We start from the raw sequence: 10,395 nt of genomic DNA, 5'->3' as shown, positions 1-10,395 counted from the left end.
CGTCCCTGTGTGTGAAATCTGTTACAGAGCGCCTATGTGGAAAGTCAGTGGCAAAGGACATTTTTTTGCCCTGACAGCTCTGTGGGCTTGATGTATTGAGGTTGAGTTCGCATACCTACCTTTGCGCAAGCTCTGCCGGTACCCCAGGGGGGGACCTGCGTCGCTGGCAACACCCTGAGATGCATGCCTGTGATGTATGGTGTTGTGACAGGTGCCTTTTTTATTGCACCGGGGAGTGGAGTCAGCAGAAGAGGTGATGGGATTTAAAGCCTGGGTCTCACTGGGGGGATCGATCGCCAGACGGACCCAAATGGGAAAAAACCCGAAACGGCGTCTAAGGGGCTGCTGTGCAACTGCCGGAACTTTCAGCTTTCAGGAAATACCTCAACGCTTGTTATCACGGGCGCTCATTCACTTATCGAGCTGGCCAGGACGCTTCCTGCGCTGTGGAATGAGTATGTCACCGCCATACTACTGTTCCTGGTTGCATAACCCTTGCGGTAAGAAATTATACCTGATTGGAGCCATCCATAACTTTTCAAAATGACAGCACAGCTAAGCCGTTGAAAAGAAAGTCTTACGCTTAATCTTCCAAGGGAGTTTGAGAAGTTTGAGGAGGTAAATGCTCCTCCTTGACGTCAAACTTAATAATGTCCCGTTATAATCTTCCCAAGACCCCAAAGACAAGTTTTAATTGTATTTCATTAAAAAGGACAAAATAAAGCACTTGGTATAAGTCTTGCATGAGTGCCCAATTCAATTCAGTAATGCATTTGATAACAAATGTAATTTGTGGTCAGTAATGGTAATGTACTGCATCAAGATTGTGCTCTTTATTCATTGAGCAAAGAATGAATGGGCTCCTGAGTGGGGCAGACAGTAGGGGTGCTTGTTCTGAGGGCACTCTGAGCTCTAGGGCCCAGGTTCGAACCTAAATCTACTGACAGTTACTGGGTGCCCACAGTGGTGGAACAGGCTGACTTCATTCTGCCAGAGGCAGGTGGGTAAATAACAGTGGGTTCATTCTCACACCACTCTCAGCACCTTGTGGCTTATCAGGCATCTGTGGATTGCTGTCTTTATGTCAGTGGAGCAGCGCCTATCCTCTAATTAGCGGCAATGTCACTGTAGTGCACTGTGGGTCTTACAGTGTGAAAAATAGGCATGCTCATATAATTGTGTATAACTGCAACCTCGATAATCCACAGATAAATCGAGAAACCTCGATTTGCACATCTGCGCAAGTGGGGGGTAGGGGTTGTCGCAGTGAGACAAGCATTATGCACAATTGGAGATCACCAAAGCTGGGCGAAAAATGGGTTGGGGGGGATGTAATTAAAAGAATTAACATTTTTATTTGCAGAACTAATATTAACTTTGATTCAAAATTTTAAATTGTTTTAAAAACAAAAGAACTATAAATACCAGTTCAGATGGGAAAAGTTCATCTGTCATCAAGAAGTGCACTTTTGGCTCTCTAATTTTAAATCATACTCTTCTCTAAAACCAAAACTGGCTTTCCATCCCTGTAGCTACCACTTTGCACAGAATGTAGCTTATACTCATTCACTCTTTCAGGACAGATCTGTGTAAATGCTTTAAATCAACAGACCAGAAATGTGAGCATTTCATCAGCTGTGAAAGAGACATGCAGTCCTTAGCTGAGGATAGCTTCTTCGATATGGAGTGAAAGGCAAAGTTTGATAGCCTGTAACCAGGCTTGCCTGTGCACTGGGTCAGCTCAACCACATGTGCCCCACAGGCCCTGGTCTCCAGCAACATCTGATTCATGGTTTGTCCCTGGCTCTCTCCTTGGGAAAAGTCACTGAGGCCTGGGGCATGCATCTGAGCTGGGCACAACATTCATCTTATCTGTGTAACAGCCAACAATTTGGAGCCCACAGTGAGAAAATTTACTGATTAAATATTTGACCATTTAACCAATGCTTTGCATTACTTTTATGAGTACAACTGTAAAATTAATGAAATAGGGTTGATAAATATCCTTGTTGTTCTAGAGCAGTATTGTCAGAAACTGACCCTGAAAGTAAACTTTAAAGATGAATCTACTGATCTTCCAGAAAAAAAAGGTCAAAAAAGGTCAAATGTCTATTTTTTTTCACTCGGTAACCACTTCCCACCACATACCTAAATCTATATCTGCCTTTGTCTGTGCATCAGAGGTAAAATAGCTAACTAAAAGAGCATTTTTCCACAAAAAGAGAACTTTGCTCAATAAATGCAGCAATAATACTCTCATTCCCCTCAACCGCATCACCAGCATTTGTTTTACTCTAAGGAGTTGGGAAAAAGGGTCAGCTCAATCACCATAATGGCACTTAGCAATACTGCTTTGACAATGCTTTGCTTTACATTGCCATGTGCCAGCACAGCATCTCATTATAAAACAAAAGAAAGAGAGATGAAAAGAGAGAAGGAGAGGGAAAGCAAGAAGGAGAGAGTGAGTAAAGAGCTGCTCTTGACTGAGCAGCACCCTAATCCCCAGGCCTCAGTTGGATGAACTATCAGTCAAAACTACCTTAATGTACACAGACCCATGCATCATTCTTTAATTAGATTACATCACTACTAAAGCTCAGTCAGCAGGGAGGGAACTGGCCCTCCGTGCAGACCAAGCATATCTTGGATGCAGGGTCCAAATGCAGCCCTTCTGTGCATCTTCCTTTGCTCTGGGTCATTTTTAATCTCTGCAGTAGTGCTCCGTATCTCTGGGACTCCAGTAATTAAATGGCTTTGACTCAGCCTCATGCTGCTTTCATAGTAGCAGCTCCTGGTGTGCTTTGAGGACGGTCAGCATTTCTGGCTTTGGAGTCATTGGACGGAGTGACAGTGCTACCGCATCTGCCTGAGGTAACCACAGGACGCTATGTGAACTTGTATTTAGTTCACTTTAGGATTTCACAGGCATTTTCATGATGAGAGTCATGTTGGGGTGGCCTTTTGTGGTTTTGGTTTGCTTTGCTTTTTTATAAAAATGCTTTAATACGCTTGCAGTTTCTCAAATTGATTTCCATTTAGTAGAGTAGTAGTTTGCCAAGTTTGATAAATGTGATGAATGTTGCGGGTAGAATTTTTTTTTCTTTATTTAATTTGGTCCCGTCTCAAAATTTCAAATTTATTGCAATGCAGATTTGTCAGAAGAAATATTCCTTCGGTACAGGATAGAAAACAGTTTGTAAATTATCCTCATAAACACATTAAGAGGTGGTCAAAATATCAAACCCGATAGCCACTACCATCCCTCCCGAACTGTGAAACAAGGTCCATAAATTAAGATCTAATTTGGACCAGGCACAAGTTACAGCTTCCCTGATAAAAAATGGACTGACCTTGTCCATGTTAATCACCCCAGATGGGACTTGAGTCTGATTTAATTAAAAAAGGAGAAACATTTTTACTGCTGCCCAATTAAATATCTGCTGTGTGCAGATTATCCTTTTTGCCAGGGTGTAGCAGAAGGAAGAGGTATGGCCAGGCTGATGAATCTCCACAGCACCAGCCATAAATGTCTGTCTGAAATCAGCTGTGATTTTTACAGTCTTTCCCCCGTTTTGCCAGAGGTGTTTTATTGATTTATTGACTCACACATTTGTTCTTGTATAAATGTGACTGTTCTCCCACTGCCACGCACTACTGGCCCCTGAATAGGAACTGACCGGGGACCCCTTTCCAAAAAGGCACGTAGCGCAACGAAAATCATTAAATCACTCGATTTTTTTTTTTTTTTTACTGCAGCTTTATGACTCCTTCAGATCCTAAAGTGCTGAAATATATATATGAACTGGGAGAAGACACATTAGACAACGTAAGCATCAACAGAATCACTATAAATATTAAAATACTGGAACTGAACAACCTTCTCGGGTAGCATTGCAGTCAGTCAGTGATAATCAATGGCTTCCATTAAATATGATTATAAATACATTCTCATGAATGCATTGTAAAGTAAACGAAGCTTTCCCACATACTGAAAGCCTTCGCTCGGGCTGACAAAAAGGCATTAAATGGGTACTCTCAGGAAGCACAGTTAACGAGGTCTTGGCGGGTGGCAGCCACCGCTGAATTTGCCCACGCGCATAGTGTCCGGTGGAGGCAAGTAGTAGGAGGTACCGTGCTATCAGTCACTGACTCGCACAAAAACAACGACGGTATTGCGTTTGAAAAAATGCATTGTCTTTGTTATGTGGCTTATTGGAATTGTACTGTGGTTCACCGTTAAAGTGCAGGAGCAAATAAGGCGATGCGTGGCCAAAAATAACTTACACCGGCTATGCTCCTTACGGTCCATCAGTATCCAAACGATGTTTATACAGAAATGGGCGTTTGAGAGTAACTCCTACATGTCAGAGGTGCATTTTTATCATATAGATCTTCGTCATTGAAATATGAGATCCATCCACTTCAGATTTAATCCGGGGGGATTTTCAGTATTGATTGGTAAAATTTAGATATGACCACAACCCCATTTGGGATTATATTACTACATCATTTGCGCAGATTCTTCTAGCACAGTGTTTCTCAATCCTACTCCTGGAGCCCCCCTGTCCTGCATATCTTGTATCCATTCTTGCTCACACACACACCTGATTGAAATTAGTGTGAGCTCTTCATTAAATCAGGTGTGCCCAGCTAATCAAAAGTGCCACTGATGAGTTCAGTCAGGTAGGTAGAGCAGGGAAAGATGGAAAATGTGAGCAGGGGGGTGGGGGGCAGGAGTAGGATTGAGAAACACTGTTCTAGCATGTTCTCTTGGCAAGGTGAACCTGTGGCCGAAGCTACATCCTGACCTGTGAACTGCACATTTCTTTTTGGGTAGTAACGTCCCGAGCAGAACTATGAGAGAACTTGGATTTCATAACGATACCGATATCGATTAGGACGCAGCAGGAGTTCAGACGGAGTCGCGAATTGAGATGTTTCCCCTTTTGCAGCGTTTCAAAGTCACTACTTCAGATTTCACCATTTACATCATTTTCTCAGAAGGTAATACGTTTTAACACGAATGAAAAGTAAAATTTAAAAGACAAAGCGGTGTTGGCAGTCACCAGTCTCTTATTATTCACGGACGAGTGCCGAGACTGTTACGCAAGTTTTTTCTGCGCCCCTTCTCTGCCCTCCTAAAGTTCCACGCGCCTCATAATGTAACCATGTATTCAGTAAAATAGACCCTGTGTGCCGTATGGCACAGCCATAATATTGTTTTCATACTTGAAGCTGAATTACGCTTAGATACATTTTTGGGGATTCCTAAAAATGGAGGGATTCCTGGCTCCTGGCATTCAAACTCATTTACGAGCTATTGTGATTGCCGTGGTGCTGATGGACAGTTTCCAAATAAGGGAACTGCGGGTAATCCACACACAACACACACAAAATGGTGTACATAAAATATCGACCAGAAAGGTCGTTTCGATTCAGCTGAGGACCCTTCTCCTTAAATGTGTCAGCATGGCTTAATGCTCCCTCTCCCTCTCTCTCTCTCTCTCTCCACTTTTCATTCACTCAAGCAAGGTATCGGTGCCTTCCTCTCTTGAGTTGCTGTCTCCCTCACTCTCCGAGTCGTGAACGACGCTATAACCCACCCGAACGACTCCGAAGTCCGTTATTTGCGAACACCGTGGAAATGTATACTTGAGCAGTAATGGTTTTCGTCTTTCGTCGCTTCCTGACAACATACGGGACAGTCTGCACTTTTCCGATATCCGAAATGATGTAATTCGGATATTTTCTCTGAAATTTGTGATCAGACAGGCACCACTGAGGGATTTTTTCAGCGCTGCATTAGCGAGAGGAATTCATGTTGAAGAGGGGTTTCCTCTGGCGCGCTTAACCAAGTGTGCGATTTGAAGAGGGATGCGTCGTTTTATTGAAGACTCTGCTTTGCCAAACACATTGCCAACACTAATTTCATTTATTGGGCAAAGTATTAAGGATCGAAATACCGCTTGTTGTGGAGATATTTTGTGTCTTTAAACTACATGTACATTAGGTATTGATATTTTTCAGTTGCTGCAACTTTAGCGGCATTAGTCCGAGACAACATATCTACGTGTCCGTGAACGGAGGGGGATTCCTGATTTAAAATTGTCACTCCCGCCTCCTCGCCTCCCCCAGTTTCCTACCGGAGAACTTCGATCTTAAACAGCGCCTTGGCTGCCTACCTGACCGGCCTACACCAGAGCACGGTGGTTCAAACTTCGAAGTAATGAAATTGACAACATCAGTCGGAGCGGGGCGTATGTTATTTCAAGCACTCCCATGCCACCAATAACGAGGACTCAAGGACAGGAATGTGGCAGAAGCGGTTTCTGGAAACGTGCTGTAGCGATTTCATCGTCGTATTTCTGGGAAGACTGGATTAAGTTCTCGAAAACAAACCAGCTGCATGTGTCCCTACTTGTCCCGAGGGTTGTGAGAAGAGCAAAGGAGGAATGCTGGTCCGAGATAAATTATCGCTCAGATTAAGTTTTTGGCCTTCTCTGTTTGGTCATTGTCTTCTCACTTCATTTTTTCTTTTCATTCAGGTAGGTCTTCTTTGCTTGCTTATTTATTTGCATGATGTAGGCCTACTAAAATGTGAACTTTTTAAAGGTGGCCTTTTATTACGTAACATTATGATAGCCTGCGTGATAGCAACCGCGACCTAACAAGCGTAGCTCATAACCTCGCGGCAGAAAACAGTTTGTATTTGGAAAAGAACGGATGACATTGAGAAGGGGGCATGTGTGTTACGTTTTTCGTCTGAGGACACCTTATGTGACATCAGTTGAGAACATGCAATTTGAGAGGTAATAAGCCCATATCGAATTATGAGTCTTGTGACTTTTGAACCGACAAGTGCGTGGTGCACAGGCGTTTACACCCGCTTGTCAGTAGCCTCTGAAAAGGGTGATTTTTATTTTTTTATTTTTATGCTTGACAGCACGGTTGTGTTTACATATTTTGAATCTTCATGACTTTACACCCAAATCAAACTATAGAGAAGAGAAATGTAGGGCGCCTATGATTATAAAAATGAGGATGCTGGGGGGATTTGTAAAACCAATCTGCACATTTAAATGCCAACAATTTGTCGTTAAATAAACAGACGTGTGCAATCAATTCCGCGACAGCGCTTTACAAGCATGAAAAATAGTAACCGATTGGTTGCAGAGTGTTTTATGCGATGTGGTGCAGTAAAAAAAAACGGTAACCCACGCACATATTTGAATGAATGTTTCTTTTGTAAAATAGACTCAGTTCTACCAGGCGCCTAAGGTCCGCATTTTTAGGTCTGTATTATTATCAGAGATTTAGTGTTATACAGGCCAGTGATGGAATGCGAATGGTCGTAGAGCACCTTCTAGATGTCCCATAACGTCAAAAAAGGGTTAATAATAATAAAAAAAAAAAAACGCAAGGTATCTGGTATCAATCCAGGACACTCGGGCTTGAGATCCGACTAAATGAGTGAACTTCAAAGTTGAAGGCGTCCCCCTCCGGGCGGATAGGCTAGTATTTATTCATTACGGGAGAGAGCGAGGATGCCATTACACTGACTGTGCTCGTTGACCCGCACAGACTTCTCCATCCTAACAGCCGAGGCTGTATGTGAAACCGGCGTTTGGCGACAGGCAAAGTTGTGCGCTTTGTGTAGTCGGGCTTTTTCCGTCGATGCGGACAGTAAGGATTTTATTGCCTGAGCTCACGTGATTTATGAAACAAGAATATAGCATTAGAATATCAAGAATAGCACTATACATCAAAAAGAAAATATGAAGAATATAAAAATTACGAACGGAAAATTAACATAAATCAAATGAAACCTGCAAAATGTAATCATTGTAAAATATATTCAACAGTATATACACAAAATGGAATATGTTGAAGGGTCAGAATTTTATTGTTTAAACGAAATAAATATTATAACTCGCAATTATTCTGAGCTACCGATGCGTGAATGAAGCGCAATAGCTTGAATGTGCTTGAGGATGCAGCTGAGGTGTTCCCAGGCGCTATTGCGGCGTGGCTCCTGATTTCCACGCACATATTCCGCTGCACTGCCTCACTGACGAGGCTAGCTGTGGCGCGCAGTGCAGCAGCTGTTACACGGGCGCGGGTAGAGTGTCAGGGTGCACCTCCTCTGTGATAGGCCCCTGCATCACAGTCACGCCCCCCGCGTACAACCAGAATGGTCTTTCAACTGTTGGGCATCCTTTAAGGCCAGCTGCTGTAAGCCGCTAGCATTCTGTATTTTTTTTCTTCTTTTTTTGGTTAAAGTGTGTAGGTGGAAACTCCTCTTTGGCAAAGCACTAACAGAATAAAAAGCCCAGGGTGTCAGCTTATGGGAACTGAACAAGCAAATCCGCGGTAAAACATTAGAATCTCTTCCCACTGATATGAAAGGCCAGATGTACTGTACATAGTGCATGAGATGCTTCTCGGTGTGCCCAGTTGGCAGGCCACACAATCTCCTCAACCAAGCCTTCTGTATTAATGCTCTCCTCTCTCACTCGCCCACCCCTAACCCCCCCCGCTACAGTGCACTGTGGGTGAGCTGCAGAAGTCATGCACACGGGCGGCGGAGAAGGTGAGCGAGAACTGTCCTGTGGCCTGCCAGTGTAGACCCTACCCTCCTCTACCTCCCCCACCTCCACCACCACCGCCCCCCAGACTGCTGGTCATCACAGGTAAGTGCCACCGCCATGTTTCACCCAGACGAGGGCCCGAATTGGGCCTCTTTTACCTTCCAAGTCAACCTTCTCTCACCTCTGGACAGTCTAGTAGAGCCATTCCAGAGTGGTTTACAAGGATCATGGTCCCGTGTTAGGCTTAGGTCACCACTTTTACACTTAAGAGCTGGCCATTTGGGCTGGAGGCCAGGTGTAGGCCTCTCAACAGGTTAAGGACAAAACATCAAGAAAGTTAATGTAAAGAAACCATGTGTACACATCCCCAAAATGATTCAGGATTTGAAACATAGTGAAATAGTTTCACCACGAAAGGCAGTCAAAAAATGATATTTGATACAGGTATGAAAAGCAATATGTGTAACTACACGATAAAAAAAATAGACAATAGCATAGTTGTGCAAAATTTTGGCAATGATCTTTCCTCAGCATTCAGCCCCCCTTCCAGCCACTCACTCACACATACACACACACATACACACACACACACACACACACATACACACTGCCATACGGACCCAGGTGACTTAAATCAATCAGGGTGTGGAACTGATAGGTGCTAATGAACTGGATCTGAGTGCTCTTGAGAACCCCGGGGAGTGCAGCTTTGCCCCCTTCTTAGAATATTAGGAACCTGGATTCTGAATATCTCTGCTGGGTCCCACTTTCCTGAGGGTGGCAGGGTTCATTTTCACAGCAGGGATGTCTCTTTATGTGAGTCCATGAATGTCTCCGCTTCATCATGCCTTGTGCATAGAGCACATGAGGCCTATGGGCTGTCTGTTCAGAGCCATGTGATGTGTTCATAACACCAGCCAATGAATATGCAGTCTTCATTCACTCATTAGTGTTACACTGAGAAAAAACTTGGAAAGTCAGTGGGGCAGAGCATGGGGAGCAGGAGGCCAGAGCTGAGCTCCTCAGAGCCCATGAAACCATCTCTATCAGTGTTAATGCGGTCCCCTTGCAAGAAATGAGCACCACCATAAGACCTGGCTGTTAACACTGACACGGCACTCAATCAAGTTTACCGCTGAGCCTCGGTTTCAGGGGTGCGTATATTGTCCTAAGAGCCTCTCAAAACGACAGGTACTTAAAGGAATCCTCAGCGGGCCGTGGCGTAGGTGCAGGAATCAATCTACCCCGACGTAGTTTTGGCCTGAAAGTTTTTCGGGGTTTGTTTCACTGCCCTTGATGGACTCAGAAACTTATGCAGAGTTAGCGGCCTGTCTTCAACTGATGCTGCAGGAGTCATATTTGCATTCTCCTACAAATCCTGCTTTCTCTCCTCACCCCGCTTTGTTTTCAATTTGCTGCTTGTACCTCCTCAGTCCTCTGTGGCTGAAAGCTCCCATCTTATGCAAAAACAGGCCCAAAACCATTTGTGACCTATTTCTGCCTGTTCTTTGTACTCGGTCAAGACTTCACCTGCAAGCTTTCAAAATCAGACGTGCAGCCCTCACCCCTGCCCCGCGCTCGTGAATACTGCTCCAGCTGCCCCAGGTGCACCGAATGGCGCCGGCACCTTGCCAGAAAGCCGCACCACCGCTGCCTGGCTCGGAGCGGGGTTTGCAAACGTGGAGCATGGCACGGGTATCTGGCTTAATTAAAGTTATAGCGCAGAGGATTCGACGTGGCGGGTCCTAATGAGCAGTGACTTAAAGCCAGCGTGTCAGAGTGGGTGGCGTGCCTCCTCCATTGTGCC

The 10,395-nt window shown here is 44.4% G+C and overlaps 1 protein-coding gene across 2 annotated transcripts in view; it reads left to right on the top strand.

Moving 5' to 3' along the window:
* Positions 1-5,424: 5,424 nt before the first annotated feature.
* Positions 5,425-10,395, top strand: part of LOC118792716 (proline-rich membrane anchor 1-like) — a 34,820-nt gene continuing 29,849 nt past the window's right edge. For both annotated transcript variants that reach the window (XM_036550622.1, XM_036550623.1), the window contains exons 1-2: positions 5,425-6,545; positions 8,543-8,690. In XM_036550622.1, coding sequence (XP_036406515.1) covers positions 6,453-6,545; positions 8,543-8,690 — 241 coding nt within the window. In that variant the 5' untranslated portion in view covers positions 5,425-6,452. The remainder of the gene's footprint in view (positions 6,546-8,542; positions 8,691-10,395) is intronic.

The sequence above is a fragment of the Megalops cyprinoides genome, chromosome 17 (genome assembly GCF_013368585.1).
Source record: "Megalops cyprinoides isolate fMegCyp1 chromosome 17, fMegCyp1.pri, whole genome shotgun sequence".
In the NCBI taxonomy this organism is placed as follows: domain Eukaryota; kingdom Metazoa; phylum Chordata; class Actinopteri; order Elopiformes; family Megalopidae; genus Megalops; species Megalops cyprinoides.
This window is presented reverse-complemented; position numbering and strand designations above follow the sequence as displayed.